Source organism: Bison bison, unplaced genomic scaffold (assembly GCF_000754665.1).
Source record: "Bison bison bison isolate TAMUID 2011002044 unplaced genomic scaffold, Bison_UMD1.0 scf7180017864519, whole genome shotgun sequence".
Lineage (NCBI taxonomy): Eukaryota > Metazoa > Chordata > Mammalia > Artiodactyla > Bovidae > Bison > Bison bison.
In genome coordinates, this window is record NW_011495072.1 from 11,822,132 (window position 1) to 11,844,853 (window position 22,722).

The window sequence follows — 22,722 nt, forward strand, 5'->3', positions numbered from 1 at the left end:
CCAGTCTCTCTGTAACAACCTAGAGGGTGGGGGAAAGGGTGGGACGTAGGAAGGAGGTTCAAGAGGGAGGGGACTATATACGCCTATGGCTAATTCATGTTAAAAAAATTTTTTTTAATGCTGAATCTGACCACTTCTCTTTTCTCTTTCATTTTGTGACACGTGGTCTAATAGGAGTGGAAGCAGGTTGGATTTGGAATCAGACTGACATATCACAGCTGCTCCTCTGAGCTTATTTCTGCATCCTAAAGGAGGGGAGATGCAGTATTCATCTTTGGGGGGGCATAGAAAGAATTGATGAGATGATATACACAAATGATATTTCACATGCTAGTAAGGTTATGCTCAAAATCCTTCAAGCTAGGCTTCAACAACACGTGAACTGAGAACTTCCAGATGTTTAAGTTGAGTTGGGGCAGAGGAACCAGAGATCAACTGCCAACATCCGCTGGATCATAGAAAAAGCAAGAGAATTCCAGAAAAATATCTACTTCTGCTTCATTGACTAAACTAAAGCCTTTGTGTGGATCACAACAAATTGTGGAAAATTCTTCAAGAAATGGGAATACCAGACCACCTTATCTGTCTTGTGAGAAACTTGTATGTGGGTCAAGAAGCAGCATTTAGAACCGGACGTAGAACAACTAACTGGTTCAAAATTGGGAAAGAAGTACGACAAGGCTGTATATTGTCACCCTGCTTATTTAACTTACATGCAGAGTATACCATGGGAAATTCTTGGCTGGATGAATCACAAGCTAGAATCAAGATTGCCAGGAGATATATCAATAACCTCAGATACAAGTGAAGAGGAACTAAAGAGCCTCTTGATAAAAGTGACAGAGGAGAGAGATAAAGCTGGCTTAAAACTCAACATTCAAAAAACTAAGATCATGGCATCTAGTCCCATTACTTCATGCAAATAGAGGGGAAAAAGTGGAAGCAGTGACAGATTTTATTTTGGGGGGCTCCAAAATCACTGCGGATGGTGACTGCAGCCATGAAATTAAAAGACGCTTGCTTCTTGGAAGGAAAGCTATGACCAACCTAGACAGCATATTAAAAAGCAGAGACATCACTTTGCCGACAAAGAACTGTCTAGTCAAAGCTATGGCTTTCTCAGCAGTCATGTATGGATGTGACAGTTGTACCATAAAGAAGGCTAAGCACTGAAGAATTGATGCTTTCAAGTTATGGTGCTGGAGAAGACTCTTGAAAGTCCCTTGGACTGCAAGGAGATCAAAATAGTCAGTCCTGAAGGCAATCAACCCTGAATATTCATTGGAGGGACTGATGCTAAAGCTGAAGTTCCAGTACTTCAGCCACCTGATGTGAAGAGCTGACTCATTGTAAAAGACCCTGAAGCTGGAAAAGATTGAAGGCAAAAGAAGGGAGCTGCAGAGGGTATGGCTAAGTAGCATCACCAACTCAGTGGACATGAATTTGAGAAAACCCCGGAAGACAGTGAATGATGGGGGAGGCTGGCATGCTGCATCCATGGGGTCTCAGAGAGACATGACTTAGCAACTGAACAGCAACATACAGAAAGGGCCCAGCACACAGTACACCCTCAATAAGTAGTCTTTTTCTTTACTTCCCACCGAACTTGATTGAAGAAACTCAATTTTCTTGCTAATGATGTGCTGTGAATTTTGGCTAAACTGCTTCTTCTCCTTCAACCTATTCCATGAGGGTAAAGGAAGATACCTGTTAAATCTCCAAGAGTGTTTATGAAGTCTCTTAGAGTTTGTAATGTGGCTAGATACTCTTGATTAAAAAGTATTATTTAGATGCAAAGTTCTGTTATCTTTTGAGTAGGTAATTATTTCCTGTCCTAAATTGTTCAGCGCTATACTAAAGTTCCATTTCTGAGATAATGATGTTGCTTGAGAGGGTGACAAGATACGTCACCTGAGTGTTGTGAGTCTTAATTAATTAACATTTTTCACTTTTCAAGCCTATACAAGCTTATCATAAAAAGCTAAATGTTGAGCATTATTTACTTTGTATATGGTGTCACTTCCAGTATTTTAATATAGCAACTAAAACTGCCCAATACAGGCTGGCATTTTAGCATTGGATTAGGTGATATTTACTTTACTTGGGGGAAGTCTAATTGAGAACTATTTAAAGAACTTTGTGAGCTTCCCTGGTGTTCCGTGGTTAAGAATCTGCCTGCCAACGCATGGGACAAGGGTTCTATTCCTGGTGCAGGAAGATCCCACAGGCCTTGGTAAAACTGAGCCCGTGAGCCACAACCTCTGCACCAGTGCTCTAAAGCCTGTGCTCCACAATGAGAGCAGCCACTGTAATGAGAAGCCATGCACTCCACCTGGAGAGGAGCCCCCGCTCCTGGCAACCAGAAAAAGCCCTCATGCAGCACAGCCAAAAATAAATATTTTTTGAAAATAAAAGCTTTGTGCTTTTAATCAGTATAAGAAAAAGGTAAGGGAAATAGTGCTATTATTTTTCTACAAGGGTTTAGTTTTTAACAGATTTAAATGTCAAATTCTTATCTCTTAGATAACGCAATACAGATCGGTTTAAAAAGCTAAAATTTTGAAGTACTGAAAGAGATATTTATGTAACAATAAACAATATTTTTCAGCTAGCATTTATCAGACATTATGTGCCACACAGTGTTCTGAACCCTGTGCATGCTTGAAAGCTAAACTAAGCACAATCCAGCCCCAACGTACTACAGTGAGTTAGAGAGCCTTGTTATCTGGATGGATTTCCAGGTATATAACTGGTTCATCAGGATGGGTGTGAGGGTGGAGGAGGATTTGTACAGCTAAGGACTTTGTTCCATAGTAATGGCTACCTTTTGGGGGACATACTACATGACAGACACTGGACAAAGCAAACACATTATCTTATTTTGTTCTTACATTAATCCTTTGAGGTAGGGTTGTCATCACCATTTTACAAAATGGGAAAATAAGATTCAGAGAAGTCAATTGTCCAAAATTGTGAGTATAGAGAGTGGCAGATCTAAGATTCAAACTCAAATCCTGCTGTCCCCAGAAGTGTCTGTGTGAGGTATAGACACTTATCCTGCTGCTGCTGCTGCTGCTGCTGCTAAGTCGCTTCAGTCGCATCCGACTCTGTGCGACCCCAGAGATGGCAGCCCACTAGGCTCCCCTGTCCCTGGGATTCTCCAGGCAAGAACACTGGAGTGGGTTGCCATTTCCTTCTCCAATGCATGAAAGTGGAAAGTGAAAGTGAAGTCGCTCAGTCGTGTCCGACTCTTCGCAATCCCATGGACTGTAGCCCATCAGGCTCCTCCGTCTATGGGATTTTCCAGGCAAGAGTTCTGGAGTGGGGTGCCATTGCCTTCTCTGACACCTATCCTAAGTACTCAGAAATGTTCTGTGACTACAAGTATGTTTAAACCACAGAACAACAGGCTCCAGTCAGGGTGATCACTTTTTATCTGTTTAGATAATCATGTTTTCCTCATTTTCAATGCCAGGTATATTTCATTTTCTGTGAATTCATATCCTTTGCTCTTTGGGGTCATTTCCTTATTGATTCAAATGATCTTTATTATAAAATATGTGGAAATATAAGAAAGCATAACCAAGGAGTCATGATGAATTCCTCCTTCACCTTCAACTACCTTCACAAGCATGGTGCTGGGTTCTGTTGATTTTTCCTCCCAAATATGTCTTGTGTCTTGAAAACATCCATTTCTTTCATCTTCACTTTCATCACCCACTCTAGGTCCTTTCAGCTTCTCCAACACACAGAGTTTTTTTCACATTCTAGTCTTTAGGTACATTTCCCCTGTGCCCAGAACACTCTGCCCCAGCTCTCTGCATGGCTGCTTTTGCATCCTTCAAGGCTCCAGTTTGAAAAGTATGTTCTCAGAGAGTTCTTCCCTGCCTGTCTTATCTCAGGAAAGTTTTCCTTTCTTACATTCTTTTCCTATCTTTCAGAGTACTTATCACCATTTATAACACAAAATAGTCTAAATCTTTTGCATGCAATTAATGAATTAATATTTGTAAAGTGCTTAGAGCAGTGTAAGGCACATAAGTACTATGTAAGTGATGATTTAAAAAAAAAAACAAAAAACTCCCACAATCCTCACAACCCTACTTGTGCTATTAATGTCACCTTTTTACAGAGGACAAACAGGAACAGAGAAGTTAAGCAACTTGTCCAAAGCTGCACAGCTAATAAGTAACAGAGTCTAGCTACAAGCTCAGTCAGGGACCAAAATCTACGTATCCAACCATTTTCTACATTTCCTTTTCAGTCCAGGACCTAGAATAGTTCGTTGCACCTACTAGGTACTTTCAATAAATATCTGTTTAATAAATGAAGGGCTTCCCTGGTGGCTCAGATGGTAAAGAATCTGTCTGCAATGCGGAAGACCTGGGTTCAGTTGGGAAGATCCCCTAGAGAAGGATTGAAGGACCTGTTCTATTAAGAAAATAAAATTTACCTGTAATCCTACCACATAGAGATTTTGGTATTCATACTTTAGATTTTTTTTAAATGTAAGGTTATACTTTTCATCAAAATCATAACTTTCAGAAATTATTTTGATAATTTAGATTATCAAAGCATCATAGATCAAGCATCAGTACATAATGTATTTGACATTTTATTCTTTAAAACATTTATAATTTCAAGTGAATTTTCTTCCTTTAGAAAGTAGGTGGAAGGTGGGGAAAAGAAGGCTAAGTCTTTAAACAAATGATAAAGAATTTTCTTAAAATATTCTGGCCCTTCTTTATCTCTAGGTAGAAGTTGCCAAACTACAGCTAGAAAGTCTAGGGAAAGCATGAGATATTTTTAAAAATATTATACTTCTTTAAATCAAGTATGTTTTAAAATTTGTCATGAGAATTATCTTTAGAAAATCAACTGGCAAGAGTTTTCTAAATATTCTCAAAGCACAGCAAAGGTCCATTGTTTACAAATCAACAACAGTCTATGATGGTTACATGGCTATGTCAATGGGAAAATTAAATAAAAAGACAGCGGTCACCTATAATGGGCAAGAAAAACAAGCAAAGGCTGCTGGTAAACACCAATGGGAAGCTTCTGCAGATACTGGTTTGCTCAGTTTCAAAGGATTTTTTTTTTGTTCTTTTAAAATAGTTCCAGGATGAATAACTTGTAGCAGCTGGTCATCAAATTCACATACACTCATGGAAGGCCCACACCACTAAGGCTGACTATGAATAATACGTCGGCTCTCAGGGGAGGACTGGGTTGGTCTGCCACTCCTTCACAGTGTTCTCCTTCTGCCATTTGACAATAGCAAGATGAAGCCAGACACCATGCGGGATGGTGTGTGGTTACAGCCACAGACACTGCATTCATGAGCACTCCACGTTTCTGAGACAGAGTTAGTGGATAAGGACTACCAGAGCATAATCCAATGCAGTCACAGCAGTGGGAGTCTTGTTTTTAATCTAGAAACACCATACATTGAATACAAAATCCATGACTACCTGACCTATCCCAGGCATGGCCTGGGATATACTACTCCGAGATATCTCCTATTTGCTTTGGGTAAATAGAAATCTTGAGCTAGGAATAGAGAAAGTTTGAAAATTAAAACAGAGTCTAAGTATTTTTGAATGCTTTTAAAAGACAACGAAAAATGACAAGCTTAGATCACATCAGAGGCTCCTCATGTAGTCTTCAAAGCTGATTTCTTACAGTCAAAGGGACCCAGACGCAGCATGATTTTGAAGCTCAGACTTTGTTCTATTATTCAATTGCAGCCAACTTTCAACTATTGAGGAAAGAAGAAAGATGATTTAGAATAACAGGATTGCTTGTCTGTATTGCAAGATCCTTCAAGCAGCTCACTACTTGATGTCTAGAGATCCCAGGATGGAGGTGAGTTTCTTTTGCTTCTGCTGTCATCTTATGGCTTCGTGTTGACTGCAACATGTGTTGTTTGAAGACTTAGAGAGTATTGATTTATGGGTTCAAAGTATCATTGGATCTTGTACTTAAAGCTCCTAACTGTAATTTAGGCACATTCTTAACAACACACATATAGAGAAGTAAGAAGATTTTGGATTATTGCATCATTGCCTCCAACACTCAGCTCCTATTTTCATTCCAGTCAGTAGGGTGGATCTTGGAAGAGTGGGGTTCAGGATTTGAGTGGTAAGTTCCTTAGTGGAAGGAGGCAGGGAAGTGTTGGTGGCAAGAATGCCTGTTTTTCCTCTGTCTCTGGGCCAGATACACCCTGATAGAGGCTAGCAGAGGTCTAAACACAGAGGGTAATGGGGACAAGGTTAAGAGATTGACACAGCCACATGGCCCCACAGTTTTTCTTCAAAGATGAAAACAGTCCTCTGATATATAAGAGCATGTGTAACATCGGTATTACCACTAAATGGGTCTGGTAAATAGAACAAACATCACCTACCAGCCAGAAACGATTCCCTGACCTTCTTTGGACTCCATCACTAAGGAGTCTTGGTTTTTCCATCTATAGACATTCTTAGTTGATTTCATCAGATTAACAGTCATCCCAGCCATGGCTATCTTCTTCTCTTAACCTAGAGATATTAGTGAGGTCAGGCCAGCACTTGGGCACCAAATTCAGACTTCATAATAAAGTAAACCACACAGGGAATAGATGTCAGCATGGTGAGCACTTTGCTGTTCATCCCTATTAGGGGATGACTGAGCTGTTTCCTCAGGGCCAGGTCACTGTGAGGTGCTGGCTGCGTTTGCTCAAAGTGTTCACTCGGAGGGTGATTTGTGAGCTATTGCTGAGCACATAATGGTTAGGATAGCTGCAAAAGCAGCCATGGCCCCACACAGGTTCGCCTGAACTCAGTAAATCAAATTGGGTTCTAGAGAAATGTTCTGTTGGGTTCTGATCATAAACTCTTGGATATGCCTTTGGATTTCAAGACAGAGCTGAATACTGATATGGGAAGATGGTCCACTTCCTCCCAGCTACCTGTAAGGGGCCCTTTACAATTCTAAGGATATAGCTTGTCCTTTGGGAGAAAAACATCCTTTTAAAATCTTGCAAGCAGACACAAAAATAATGATAGTAATTACAGAAGCTGCTTTCCTGTGTGTAATGGGAGAGTTTCTCAGGCCTCTAGCTTCTCTTGGTGGTTGCTCTTCATTTTCCTTAAGAGTCATAGCAAAAAATAAATTTTATCAGTTTAAGCAGAATGATATTTTAGAAATTAGGATCTGGCTAACAAAGGGTCTTTTCCAGCAAGAAAGGCTTGGAGCTCAGCAATGAGCACCTCAAGATACAAAGAAGGTATGAGGATGAGTTTGGGGGCCACAGTTTGGGTCATGAAAAGTCCTGCAAATCTTAGAATTCATCTTTCTTTTCTTTTCTTTGTAGGCATTTAAAGATGCTCTCCCTCTCAAAAATTAGACAACTTTTAAAAACTGAAATATTTTGACATATAACAAGGTATAATTTTAAGGTATATGCTAATTTGATACATTATATATTGTAGTGATAACTAGATCACCATTGTAGTGATAACTAGATCTCCATCATGTTACATAATTATCATTTATTTAGTGGTTGGAATAATTAAGTTCTAGTCTCTTAGAAAGTTTGATGATTATAATATTGTTGTCTGTATTCCTTATACTTTACTTTAGATCTCTAGGGCTTACTTATGGCTTGTTGCAAGTTTGTACCCTTAAACAATATATGTCTTACCCTCCATCCGCCACCCTCTGGTAATTTGTATGCATTTGGCCTTTTTAGATTCCACATATAAGTTATATCATACAGGACTTGCCTTTTTCTGTCTGACTTATTTCACTAAGCATAATGTGCTCAAGGTCCGTTAATGTTATGGTAAATGGCAGGGTGTCATTGTCATTCTTTCTTGTTATATACATATGTATATGGCAGGATTCATTCTTTACTATATACATATGTGTACATATATATGTATATATGACATCTTCCATACACGAACCCTTATGTTCATAGCACCACTATTCACAGTAATCAAGACACAGAAACAACCCAAATGTCCACTGACAGATAAATGGATAAAGAAGATACGGTGCATATATACAGTGGAATACTACTCAGCCATAAATGAAATAATGCTATTTGCAGCAACCTGGTTGGCCCTAGAGATGATCATACTAAGTGAAGTAAATCAGAAAGAGAAAGACAAATATCACATGATATCACTTACACACGGAATCTAAAATATGACACAAATTCACGTATTTGTGAAACAGAAGCGGACTCACGACACAGAGGACAGACTTGCGGTTGCCGAGGGGAGGCAGGGAAGGGCGGGCTGAGGCGTCTGAGACGGGCGTATGCAAGCTAGTGTACACCGAAGGCATAAACTTTGTTGCTGTTGTTCAGTCACTAAGTCGAGTCTGACTCTGTGACCCCATGGACTGTAGCCCGCCAGGCTCCTCTGTCCATGGGATTTCCCAGCGAGAATACTGGACTGGGTTGTTATTTCCTTCTCTGGGGGATCTTCCTGAGCTAGGGCTCAAACCTGTGTCTCCTGCATTGGTAGGCAGATTCTTTACCACTGAGTTATCAGGGTAACTTAGACAATGCTTTATCTAAAATTATTTTGTATTGGTTTTCATCCTTAAACAATAAATTCACTTAAAGGTAGATTTTTTTAAAGTAGTTTTGAGACCCCTATAGAGGTCATGTCTCATATAGGCCATTTCTTCCTTTATCCTGCCAATATGCCACAGATAAAGAGTACCTAGCTTTTTGTACTGGGCATTCTTCAGCACTCCAACACTGAGACTGGGTCTGTTTTTCATTTTTAAACTACCCTTATTGATTTTTCACTCTGTGCCAAACACTATGTCAGAACTTTATATACCTTACCTCACGTTCATCTAGCAATCCTGTGACCTAGGGATTATTATTCTTATTTTTCAGAAGAGGAAACTAAAATTCAGAAAAGTGAAGTAACTTGCCTGATGGCATAGAGCTAATGACTAGAGAAGCCAGAATTCAAATCCTGGTCTCCCAAGCCCTACTTTCCCTCTGTGCTTTTGACCTTCCTGGGAAGCATTTCCCTTGTTCTTCAAGTTCAGTTGCAGTAGCCTGTAATTCTGTTCATACACCTCACTTTACAGTAAATGTTAGACTGCTAAAGTAATCCTGCCGTGATGATGATGGTTCTTTTCCTATTTCTCTCTTTAAACAAAATACGTTTATTTGAATACTCTAACATTGACACCTATCTATAAATTCAAAATTGTGTACAATGTTTTATAGATATCTTTACCACATTTTATTTTTAGTCCCCCTTTTTTTTTTCCCTTCTAGAATTTAGCTCACTTTTTTTGGTCAAACATATTCCTTTAGCTTTTTAGGTTATATAAATAAAGTACAAGTTATAGACTCATAAAAATTTAGATGGGGGAGAAGACCTCAGAGATCTGCTTCTCCAACCCCGTCATTATATGGGCAAGGGAGGCCGGCCAGTGGTTGTGGCCTCTTAGTTGACTCAGAGCTTCAGTTACTCCAGCTAAAACTGGAGGCAATTTGACTACTTCTATAAAGTTGTCCCAAAAGTTTATAAATCAAGAAGAGATATTTAAATGGATGCTTTCAATTTTATTTAAAAGAATACAGTGAAAGCGTTAGTCACTCAGTTGGGTCTGACTCTTTGTGATCCCGTGGACTGTAGTCCGCCAGGCTCCTCTGTCCATGGAATTCTCCAGCCAAGAACACTGGAGTGGGAGCTTCCCTGGTGGTCCAGTGGTTAAGAATCCACTTTGCAATGCAAAGGACATTGGTTTGATACCAGGTCTGGGAAGATGCCACATGCCACGCAACAACTAAGCCCGTGCACCACAACCAGTGAGCCTGCTGGCTGCAACTACTGAAGCCCTGTGCCTGAGAGCCTGTGCTCGGCCACGAGAGAAGCCACCACAATGAGAAGCCCACACACCGCAGTGAAGAGAAGACCTTGCTCACCACAGCTAGAGAAAGCCGCATATCAGTAAGACCCACCACGGCCAATAATAAATAGATTAAAAAAAAAAAAATACTGGAGTGGGTAGCCAATCCCTTCTCCAGAGGATCTTCCTGACCCAGGGATTGAATCCAGGTCTCCTGCATTGCAGGCAGATTTTTTACCATATGAGCCACTAGGGAAGCTCCCCCAAAGAATACAAGACTCATACCAAATGGCAGCTGCTTTTGCCCTGAACATTTTCAGGAGTATCCCTAAGACGTGCTACCACCACCAGACTGTGGCAGCTTGACAGGACTGCTCAGACTCTTCTTCGTTGCTGTTGACTTACAAATTTATTTTAGCTTCAGGCAAGCTGCTGCTGCTGCTGCTAAGTCACTTCAGTCGTGTCTGACTCTGTGCAACCCCATAGAGGACAGCCCACCAGGCTCTCCCGTCCCTGGGATTCTCCAGGCAAGAACACTGGAGTGGGTTGCCATTTCCTTCTCCAATGCATGAACGTGAAAAGTGAAAGTGAAGTTACTCAGTCGTATCCGACCCTCAGTGACCTCATGGACTGCAGCCTTCCAGGCTCCTCCATTCATGGGATTTTCTAGGCAAGAGTACTGGAGTGGGGTGCCATTGCCTTCTCCGAGCTTCAGGCATATAACATAGTAATTCATTATTTTTACACATAATATTCCAGTTAAAGTTGGCTCTATTTGCTGTGCTGTATAACAGATCCTTGTAACTTATTTATTTTATACACAGTAGTTGGTGACTCTTAGTTCTCACTGCTAATTTCACCCTTTCCCTTTCTCTCCTTACTGATAATCACTAGATTGTTTTCTATATATGTGAGTCTGTTTCTGTTTTGTTTTATTTTTTAGATTTTACATATAAATAACAGTTATCTTTGACTTATTTCATTAAATACAATAAACTCTATGTCCATCCGTGTTGTTGAAAAAAGTAGAATTTAACTTTTACAGCTGACTAATATTCCACCGTGTATTGTGTGTATTAGTCACTTGGTCGTGTCCGACTCTTTGCGAGCCCATGAACTATAGCCCACCAGGCTCCTCTGCCCATGGAATTCTTCAGGCAAGAATACTAGAGTGGGTTACCATTCCCTTCTCCAGGGGATCTTCCTGACCCAGGGATTGAACCTGGGTCTCCTGTATTGTAGGCAGATTTGTTAACTGTCTGAGCCTATATATGTGTATCCATAGATCTATATTGGAGAAGGAAATGGCAACCCACTCCAGTGTTCTTGCCTGGAGAATCCCATGGACAGAGAAGCCTGGTAGGCTGCAGTTCATGGGGTCGCACAGAGTCGGACACGACTGAAGTGACTTGGCATAGATCTATATAGACATATATGTATATATATATACACCATATTGTCAATATCTATTCATCTGTTGACACCTGGGTTGCTTCCACATCTTGGTTCTTGTAAATAATGCTGCTGTGAAGTTTGGGGTTCATTTATCTTTTTTAATTGATATTTTATTTTCAGATATATACCCCAAAATGGAATTGCTGGATCATATGGTAGTTATATTTATAGATTTTTGAGGAACCTTCATACTGTTTTCCATAGTGGCTGCACCAATTTACATTCCCACTAATGGCACAAAGGTGAAGTGTTCTCCACATCCTTGTCAACACTGGCTATTTGCAGACTTTTAAAAAAACTTTTTATTTTATATTGAAGTATAGCTGATTAACAACGTTGTGATAGCTTCAGGTGGACAGCAAAGGGACTCAGCCGTCCACACACATGTATCTACTGCTGCTACCACTAAGTTGCTTCAGTCGTGTCTGACTCTGTGCGACCCCATAGACTGCAGCCCACCAGGCTCCCCCGTCCCTGGGATTCTCCAGGCAAGAACACTGGAGTGGGTTGCCATTTCCTTCTCCAATGCATGAAAGTGAAAAGTGAAAGGGAAATTGCTCAGTCGTGTCCGACTCCCAGCGACCCCATGGACTGCAGCCTACCAGGCTCCTCTGTCCGTGGGATTTTCCAGGCAAGAGTACTGGAGTGGGGTGCCATTGCCTTCTCCAATACATGTATCTAGTCTCCCCCAAACTCCCCTCCCATCCAGGCTGCCACAGAACACTGAGCAGAGTTCCCTGTGCTACACAGTAGGACCTTGTTGGTTATCTATTTAAAATACAGCAGTGTGTGCAAGTTGATCCTAAACTCCCTAACTCCCCCTTCCCCCCATTCTTCCTCTCTGGCAACCATAAGTTCGTTCTCAGAGCAAGGCAGCCTCTTGAACTGGGTCTGTCTGGATTCTAATCAGAAGAGGAATATGCTTGAAGGCAGACTAGCCTCCGGGTGTTCAAAAGACCTTTTTCTTCCTTATTCATATTTCTGTCAGTCATTCTCTGCCTTTTGCCAACATACGAGGGAAAACCAGAAGAATGGGACCAGAATGTCTAGGGGGAGACAGATGAAAAAGCACTAAAACACTGAAAGTCGGTGGTTTGTTTGAGCTGATCCAGCTCTCAGTTCCATACACAGAGGCTTATCAGTGGTATGTGGACAAGGGACAGCCATGGTACTTAAAAAAAAAATCAATCCCTTACTTGCATTCCAAGCTGCTATTTTGGGAGCACAAATTTCAATTAGCACTTCCTAAGAGAAGTTGATAAACATTTGGTCATTAACTGGAAACCATTGTCTCCCTCAAATTTTAATGAACACAATATTTAGCCCTACCTCCTTTCTAATTCCTTGCTTGTATACCACCAATTATGTTAATGTAATATTTAGGATCAGTTCCTCTTGGCAGAGCTTTCTGCCTTCACGTTTATAACTGCATTTCTCCAAATGGAAAACAACCACTTTGATCTGCAGAAAAATGATCTGCATCCACTTTGATAAGCATAGTTTCATACATTACATAAATAATATTTAACAATAATGTTCTTTTCATTTTGTACAGATGAGGACACACAGTGAAGACAATTAATGAAAACCAGAAGACCTACTGCTATAATTAAGAACATCAAGATCAGGAGCAACTGATAAAGGAGGTCAGGCTGCACAGACATGGACAAAGCCTATTTCCTGGAAGACACAACTTCTAAACAACAGGAGGATTTGCCTTATGATGAGGGTTTCTCCCAAGTTAAGCTATACCATGGTTATAATCTTACCTCAAGATATGACATCCTTGATGTCTCAAATCAAATGAATTTAACAGAAGATGAGTCTCAAGAAAAGGCTACATATAGAGAGACTTGCCAAGAGGCAGATATGACCATGACTTTGGATAAAATGACTGAAAACGCTGTCAGCAAAACATGTGATAAAGAGAATCAATGCACCATATATCTTCCTATTTCAGCTAATCAGGAAGATGCTTCAAAGTCAAACATTTCTGATATTTTACTCCATCACCTTTGCAAAGACGAATTCTCCGAAGATCAAGGCATTAATTGTGAAACTCTCCCAGAGATCTCTAATAATGACAGCTTTGATGAAGCTATTATTAAAAATATTATTGTGTGGCACGTTAAGAATTCTTGGCCAACAGAACAATCCTCAGAACTCACTGACCTACTCAACTCCAAAAGCGATGATGAAAATAGCAATAAGCCCAGTTGTTTTCTGACTATGACGGAAGAAAACACCTCTGATTCAGATGAGTCAGTGGCTTCTGGAGAAAGCAACCATGAGGAAAATTCAAATTTTCTATCTAAAATCAAGAGTCTATGTGATAAACAAAAAAGTTGCCTATGGCAGACACCTCAGAAACAGGCTGAAAAAGCAAGCTCTGGCAACAAGTTCAAATATGGCCATAGTCAGGTTTATTACTGGTTCTCTAATTTCTCTAAGGTTACTTCCAAAGTGAAAATTCCTAAAAATTACACAATTGACAAACCACTTATAACAGATCCACAAGCCAGCTTTTCTCCTAAATTGAGAGATAAGTCAGCTGTTGGGCAAGATATTTCAGAAAGCACATCTAGATCAAATTATGTTGAAAAACAAGAGCAGAAGTGGGAAACTACTCAACCTTCACAACCAGTAGAGGTGAGTGAAAGCAGCCTTCAGGAAACACCCGCCCAGGACCGCTGCTCATCCGTATGCGTGTGGGTCCTCAGAAGCTGCATAGAACTAAGTTGTAGTTCTGAGGTTCTGAATTCTAGTTCCAGTCCGGTACCCTGACCTCTCAGAGCTCAGTGGGTGTCCTCATGAGAAGAATCTGGAACTGAACTAACAATAACACAGAATAAAATCCAAATTCTTCAACCAGGAATTTGCATCTCCCCATGTTTCCTGTCATCCTAGCCTTCTGAACTCAGCTCCCCTCCCCCAGGAGTCATCCTGTTAGTGGGCTGGCCCCACCTTCTCTGAGCTCCTGCCTTACCAGGAACATCCCACCTCTGCTTATCAAACCCCTCTCATTTTCATGGTCTCCTTCAACTCCACACTGGCTGTAGGACTTTTCAGAATCTCACAGCCAGTCTTTTGCATCCGTGTTTCTTAAATATTCTGTCAGAGCTTATCTCAGCCTCCTTGCATCATTACGATTTCCAAACATCTGTTCCTTCGACTAGATTTCAAGGCTCTGGAGGCAGCTGCCTTATCTTCATCTTTCCATCACCCAATTCCCCCAGAGGCCTGGCCAGGTGTTTGCATATATTATGCCCTTGGTTATGAATGCTAACTTGAATTATGATCTTTGATAACACATTTCAAGATGTTATACTGGTAACTATTTAACACAACATTTTGTTAACATTTAATTTATACTTTTTCCCCTTTCCCCATCTTTCCATCCTTCCACCCACCTTCCCAAATGCTGAGGCTGAGGATCTCATTGACTATTTGAGGTTCCATAGTTAAATAAGTTTACATTAATGATCAAAGTAAACACTTTAGTTCTCTGGCACTTTTCCAGGACTGTATGATTTTTCTTTTAAGCAGTCTATGAAGGGCACCCTGCCTGAACACACTCTGCCTGTCTCTATTTCCACCCCTTCATCCACCTTTTCTTTTAACTGAAACTTCGGGGGAATTTGAATAGAACCTCCCTTATGCCTTGCAACTACACACACATACACACACCTGGAGTCAGCAGCCCACTCAGCCTTGACCGGGATGCTTCTCTCAGTCTTAGAGAAATCTGTACCCCTGTGACACTGGGAAGTCTCAACGTTCCTCATTCTGCTTGCAGAAGAACACTCTTGGGTGGGCACAGTTCTCAGGGCCCTGTGGGCAGTAGGGGCAGAACGAATATCAAGTTCATCTGTCTCTGGTAACGGGAGTCTGAAGTGGGGCATCTTCTTTTCTCTTGTCCTGTCCATTCAGGTTGGAGAACTGGGCTCTGTAGTTTCCATAGCGATCATATACCCGAGATATTCCTAATAACCACAGTCTAGTTTGACCACAACATTGGCTGTCTGTCTCTAGTGTGTTTGTGAGCTGTGTGTGTTGGGAACAATGGGAAGACAATCAAGGTGAATCACTCTGGAATTTGAACTCTTATCCAGTTAGCCTCTGATGATTAGAAAAGGGAATGTCCTGTGTGAAGTCACTGTCTTGCTCCCAGACACTAGCCACCATGTATCTGGTGTTAGTGACAGCCCTAGCGATAGAGTCAGTGATGAGACCAACAGAGGTCCCTGCCCTCGTGGAGCTTGTGGTCGACCTGTAGGAGAAGGGTTTGAGTATTCCATATAATAGTATCAAACACGATAACAGTAACAGCTAACATATATTGAATGTTTACCATGTGCCAGATACTATGGTAACATTTAATTCTCATCATGACACTATGAAGTAGGTTCTGTTACTATCCCCGTTTTATTGCTGAAGAATTTGAGGTTTATAGCAATGACGTAATTGCTCTGGGTCACCCGGCAGATAAGTGTCAGAGTGGAATTCAACCTTGGCATCAGGGCCTCAGCTCTTGACATAACCCTGGGTGGCCTCCATGATGACCAGAACACATTGGGTCATCCTGCATAATGGTGTCATTGGTTAATATCAACAGTAATGTTTTCTTATCTTTTCATTGTGCAGATGGAGCCCACAGTACATATCCACCAAGAACATCTCACAGGTACTAGCATTTTTAAACCTCTTTGACTTAGATATACCTTTTGAAAAGAGATTTTTTCAATAGCGAATGGTGGTGATTGCCACAGACTTCTGTTTTCGGTACTTAACAAAACTGCAATGCAGTTGAGATGAATGGTAGCCAAAATTTATTCTTTCTTTTACAGGAATAGAATCTGAGCCAAGTCTCTCTAACTTGCCATCGACTTCTCAGGAAGACCCTTCCTTGAGTTCTTCTTACATATTTCAAAAGATATCTCAGGGGAAGCAGATGTGTCAGAAGTTAAAAGAACAGACTGATCAACTGAAGGCTAAAGTAATACTTTTAAAGCTTATTATGAAAAACAGAAGTAACCAAATTCAAATATAAGACATCAGGCCCTTAATGAAATATTGCATTTTTTTCACTGCAGGTACAAGAATTTTCCAAGTGCATAGCACAGGATTCTCCCTATCATTTTCAACGCAGAAGGCTGGTAATGAATTTTATCACATTTCAAAAATCTTTATTAGGGAATTTGACACACAAAAATATGACATAAATGACTTTACAGCATCATATTTTCTCTACACTGGTCGGGGTAGGAATGTTCTGGTAAGAAAAATTTTGCTGAAGATTGAGCTATCTTTCTCTTACAAGGACTAAAAGAGAGTAGAGCTTTCTATTTCAATATATATTTAGCCCCTTTTCTTTCTCAGGGGGATCTGTATGGCTGTTTTTCCTCAGCGGTCATCCCATAATACATCGGAAACCATGGTAGGTTCAGGAAAACAATATGTCAGCCATTGTAAAGGGCAAGCACAGCCAGATTTGATGGGCCTGGGGGACACAGGCTATAAAAGTTGCCAATATCTGCAAACTCAATATATAAAACTTGAAAAACCTAAAAGTCAATCTTGAATACATGCTTTTCAGATCAAAATCTTTGGCTTTTACATCCTTGCTTTTTGTCACATTTCATCAAATTGCTACTTTACATTGGAACCCACAGCCTCGTTCATCAGTGTCAGGGTCATATGAAGTAGAGGTGAAGCGTGGCAACGGGGCAGAGCTGAGACCGCTAGAACCAGGGGTGTGTGAAGCTGAAGTTGTAGTTTAGGCCACTGGAGCAGCAGCGAGATGGGTGGTCAGATGTCCTGACACAAAGGACATGGGCAAAGGTCAGGACAGGCTGTGCTTCAGAAGCCAGACACAGACAAAAAACTAGGAAGATTCAAATGCTAAGACACACAGTTCATTCATTATTCTTTCATCATATGAAGTAAATAACTCACATTCATTCAACAACATTTGTGGGGTACTCCCTATGGCTCAGACTCTGCATCAGGCACCAGGAATTTGAAGACAAAGAAACAGTCCCTTTTTCAAGCGAATTATAGACTCCTGGGAACAACAGACCAGTAAACCCACAAGTAACATGCAGCATGGAAAGGTTACCTATGATTACACATGATGCTAATGGCAGCACGGAAGAGGCTCACCCTGACCAGTGGGAGAGGGCCTTGGAAGGCTTCCCAGAAGGGATTTCTGGACTGGGCAGTGTAGGAAGAATATGGCGGAGTAGGGCAAAGGGGTGTTCCAGGAAAAGGAACCAGCAGGTGCAGTGGCACAGGGGCAAGACAGTGCTGAGAGTGTGAGGAACCGTGTGGCAGTATAATTGACCAGATGGAGCTCACAGGGAAGGGAGGAGACTGGAGAGAGGTCCTTAGATAAGAACTGTACCATGAAAAGCCTTTATGCTGTGCTAAGGAGCTTAGATTAATTTCATCTTGAGGTGGCATGATGGGGCAACACTGGAGGGTTTAAAGCTGAGAAACAGCAGCCACCACGGGGGCAAGACAGTAGGAAATAGACTAGAAAATTATAATCCAGGTAACAAATTATGAAGTCCTAAACCAAGGCTGGCAATAAGGATGAAGAGGGGGACAAATCTAAGAGTTTAAGGAAGTGGTGGCAGACTGAACAAGGTAAATAAAGGGAGGGAGGAGGCCTGGATGCATGCCAGATTTCTAGCTTGGCTAACCAAGGTTAGGAATAAAAGTGGAGGATCCGGTTCAGAATGGGTGTGGGAGGCAGGCAGGAGGCCAGATGTCAAGTTCAGTTGGAACATTTTGAGGCACCTGTAGGAAATCCAATTGGAGGGGTCTAGTAGGCAATTAGAGCCACGGATCTGAACTTCAGAGGATGTGTTTGGGTCAGACACGTAAATTTGGGTACAGCTGTAGGTTGAAGCTGTGCAGTGTAGAGATTGCTCAGGCAAACAAGTGGAGTAAGCAGTGAAGAAATTCAAGGTAGAGTCATGGGAAACAGCAACCAGGGGCAGGTAAGAGATCGATAAGGAGAAACTGGAATGGTCAAGACAGACCTGGAAGGGGCAGAGCTACAAAAGCCAAGAGAAAAGAGGGTTCTGAGAAGGGGGGAGTGGGCCACACCATCCAGTCTTCAAAGAAGGAAGGAAAGCAAGATGTGCATTGGATTTGGTCACTGAGAGATCATGAGGGATCTTGGCAGCCCTGATTCCAATGAAGAGGTGGATCTACCGAAGCCAGATCGCAGGAGTCAAGGAGTGAATGATAGATGAGTAAAGTGAGTGAGTGAAAAGTTGCTCAGTCATGTCCAACTCTGTGACCCCATGGACTGAATAGTACTAAATTCTTCAGGCCAAATACTGGAGTGAGTAGCCTTTCCCTTCTCCAGGGAATCTTCCTAACCCAGGGATCGAACCCAGGTCTCCCACATTGCAGGCAGATTCTTTACCAGCAGAGCCACCAGGGAACCCCAAGAATACTTGGGTGGGTAGCCTATCCCTTCTCCAGCAGATGTTCCTGACCCAGGAACTGAGCCAGGCAGATTCTTTACCAACTGAGCTATCAGGGAAGCCCTCCTAAAACCCAGGCTTTCAGAAACCCGGAGAACATAAATTTTTAAAGGGCCAAGCAAAATAGAGGAAAGTGGTTCGAGGCACTAGCCTTCTGAGGCCTCAGTTCAGGAAGTTTCCTCCTATGTTAGAGGGAATGTGGGGATTCGTGTTGGGACCCAGAGAAGAGGAGAGGTGATCTCTGACAGTGTTGGCCTGAGAGTTCCAGGCCCATTTGGTTCAGTGAAGGAAGGCCAGACAGGGCTAAAACCAACCTTCTCAGCAAGAGCAGCATATGTAGAAAGCATCTGGATTTTGGAGCAGACATCCTGGTTCTATGTGTTGACTATACAAATTTAAACTTTTCACATACCTGCCCATCTCAGAGTCACGTGAGTTAAATGAAGTACATTTATGGTAAGAAAACTATGTCCTAACTTCTTCTGAGGGTAGAACACAATTAAAATTCTGAGATTCCAAATTATAATTCATAATTGCTTTCTTCACTCTTCTCTTTCCTTTGAACACCTCATTCCTTCTCATGGCTTTAACCCCTGTTTCCATGCTGCCAATTCCCAATGACTAGTCCTCACTTCTCATCTACAGGGCCACATGCTGGTCCTGATTTTCCTTTGGATCTCCTGCTCTCACTGAACATTGTACCTTGTCCAACATTGACATCTTCATTCAAACTTGTTAGCCTTTTCAGATTCCTTGTTTTTGTCAGGGGGTTCACATTCTTCTCACCTCCCAAGCTAGGAATCTGTGTACTGTCTGTGAGATCTGTAGTGCCAGTCAGGGTCTTGGCAAGAAAGAGATGACTTACTCCAATGGAGGAACTGAGGAGGGTTTAGGAAGGTATTATTTTATAACCAATTAAGGGATAGAAAGGATCTCATGGAAGGAACAGTGGGGAAAAGGGACGGAGGAAGAACAGATAATGGTGCATGAGGAGAGCAGCGGTAGTTACAGGAGTAGCTCACAAGCTCCGTGGCTTTTGGTAGAGACACAGCCAATCCATGATAATACAGGCAGGAGGAAATCAAGGAAATAAAGACCCTACCTCATCCTTCTTCAATTCCTGCAGTTTGCCTTCCATTGACTGAAACCAACCAAAGCCAAGGGCGCTGGAGCCTGTTGGTACACTCCATTGAAGGCCAGCCTCCTGGTTGGGGGACAGAGAAAGATGGAGGATAGATCTGGAGGAAAATTGAAAACATGCACCACACTTGCCATTTTTTATGCCCTTTGGCCAATATGCTTCTAAACTTGTTTGTTTATTTTAATAATAGTTAGAGTAATAATGAAGATGATAGTTACCATCTATTGAGTGTGTACCATGCTCCTGGTGCTAAGCAGTATCTCATTTAATTTTCACAACATGAGGTGAGGGCTATTATGCTCTCAAATGCAAAAGTTGAAGCTTAGAGTTCAAGGTGACTGAAATCATACAATTAGTAGGTAACAATCTGAACTTGAACTCTGGTGTATCTGATTCTCTAACCCCACGATGCAGCATTCTTGCCTTTGGTAATATCTCTCCAATTTACCCTTTCCTCTTCATTTTCACTGATACTGCCTGGTCCAAGCCCTCTTGAGCATCCTTTAAACTGAGTTAAGTCTCACGTCTTCCATTGAGCCATGGCAAAGTATTCTATTCCACAGTCTCTATTCCCAACTGGAATAAAATCTCTGAGACAAGAGACTGTGCCTGATACAACTTTTGTGTCTCTCACACTCTGGGCACAGGACTAAACATGGGCAGTGCTCAGGGAATGCTTAGCAACTGGAGCTGCACAGCTGTAGCCTCTGTACATCAAGACCCTGACCTGTAGAGTTTAAATACTCATCTGCATGAGCTACATCTGGAGGACTTACTCAAAGCTTCTGGCTAAATTTCCTGATATTCCTGCTCCATCACATCCTCCAAGCCATTCAATCCCAGGTCCTTTAACTTCAATTTTTTTTACTGGATTATTTATTTTTTATTATCATTGCTGTACAAAGTTGTGTTAGTTTCTGGAGTATAACGAAGTGAATCAGCTATAGGTATACACATATCTCCTCCCTCTTGAAGTGGTCAAACAGGAGATGGCAAGAATGAACGTCGACATTCTAGGAATCAGTGGACTAAAATGGAGTGGAATGGGTGAATTTAACTCAGATGACCATTATATCTACTACTGTGGCCAGAAATCCCTCAGAAGAAATGGAGTGGCCATCATGGTCAACAAAAGAGTCTGAAATGCAGTACTTGGATGCAATCTCAAAAATGACAGAATGATCTCTATTTGCTTCCAAGGCAAACCATTCAATATAACAGTAATCCAAGTCTATGCTCCAACCAGTAATGCTGAAGAAGCTGAAGTTGAACAGTCCTATGAAGACCTACAAGACCTTCTAGAACTAATACTCAAAATAGATGTCCTTTTCATTATAGGGGTCTGGAATACAAAAGTAGGAAGTCAAGAAACACCTGGAGTAACAGGCAAATTTGGCCTTGGAGTACAGAATGAAGCAGGGCAAGGCTAATAGAGTTTTGCCAAGAGAACACACTGGTCATAGCAAACACCCTCATTCAACAACACAAGAGAAGACTCTACACATGGACATCACCAGATGGTCGACACCAAAATCAGATTGATTATATTCTTTGCAGCCAAAGATGGAGAAGCTCTACACAGTCAGCAAAAACAAGACCAGAAGCTGACTGTGGCTCAGATCATGAACTCCTTGTTGCTAAATTCAGACTTAAATTGAAGAAAGTGGAAAAAACCACTAGACTATTCAGGTATGACCTAAATCAAATCCCTTACGATTATACAAAGGGAGTGAGAAATAGATTTAAGGGACTAGATCTGATAGACAGAGTGCCTGATGAACTATAGACAGAAGTTTGTGACACTGTACAGGAGACAGGGATCAAGACCATCCCCAAGAAAAAGAAATGCAAAAAGCAAAATGGCTGTCTGAAGAGGCCTTACAAATAGCTGAGAAAAGAGGAGAAATGAAAAGCAAAGAAGAAAGGGAAAGATACCCATTTGAATGCAGAATTCCAAAGAATAGCAAGGAGAGATAAGAAAGCCTTCCTCAGTGATCAGTGCAAAGAAATAGAGGAAGACAATAGAATGGGAAAGACTAGAGATCTCTTCAAGAAAATTAGAGATACCAAGGGAACATTTCATGCAAAAATGGGCTTAATAAAGGACAGAAATTGTATGGACCTAGCAGAAGCCAGAAGATATTAAGAAGAGGTGGCAAGAATACACAGAAGAACTGTACAAAAAAGATCTTCATAACCCAGATAATCATGGTGGTATGATCACTCACCTAGAGCCAGACATCCTGGAATGTGAAGTCAGTTAGGAAGCACCATTACAGACAAAGCTAGTGGAGGTGATGGAATCCCAGTTGAGCTATTTCAAATCCTAAAAAATGAATCTGTAAAAGTGCTGCACTCAGTATGCCAGCAAATTTTGAAAACTCAGCAATGGCCACAGGACTGGAAAAGATCAGTTTTCATTCCAATCCCCAAAATAGGCAATGCCAAAGAATGCTCAAACTACTGCACTTTTGTACTCATCTCACATGCTAGTAAAGTAATGCTCAAAATTCTCCAAGCCAGGCTTCAACAGTACATGAACCATGAACTTCCAGAAGTTCAAGCTGGTTTTAGAAAAGGTAGAGGGACAAGAAATCAAATTGCCAACGTCTGTTGGATCATTGAAAAAGCAAGAGAGTTCCAGAAAAACATCTATTTCTGCTTTATTGACTATGCCCAAGCCTTTGACTGTGTGGATGACAACAAACTGTGGAAAATTCTGAAAGAGATGGAAATACCAGACCACCTGACCTGCCT

The 22,722-nt window shown here is 41.4% G+C and overlaps 1 protein-coding gene and 1 long non-coding RNA gene across 2 annotated transcripts in view; one reads left to right on the forward strand and one right to left on the reverse strand.

Moving 5' to 3' along the window:
- Positions 1 to 5,591: 5,591 nt before the first annotated feature.
- On the reverse strand, positions 5,592 to 6,705 carry LOC104981694. The gene is made up of 2 exons (XR_824398.1): positions 6,407 to 6,705; positions 5,592 to 5,758 (listed from the first exon to the last, which is right to left on the reverse strand). It is a non-coding gene; the product is annotated as an uncharacterized LOC104981694 (long non-coding RNA).
- Positions 6,706 to 12,987: 6,282 nt separating this feature from the next.
- AKNAD1 (AKNA domain containing 1) overlaps positions 12,988 to 22,722 on the forward strand; it is a 45,654-nt gene continuing 35,919 nt past the window's right edge. Inside the window, exons 1-4 of the mRNA XM_010831030.1 lie at positions 12,988 to 13,974; positions 15,970 to 16,009; positions 16,173 to 16,321; positions 16,419 to 16,481. Coding sequence (XP_010829332.1) covers positions 12,988 to 13,974; positions 15,970 to 16,009; positions 16,173 to 16,321; positions 16,419 to 16,481 — 1,239 coding nt within the window. The remainder of the gene's footprint in view (positions 13,975 to 15,969; positions 16,010 to 16,172; positions 16,322 to 16,418; positions 16,482 to 22,722) is intronic.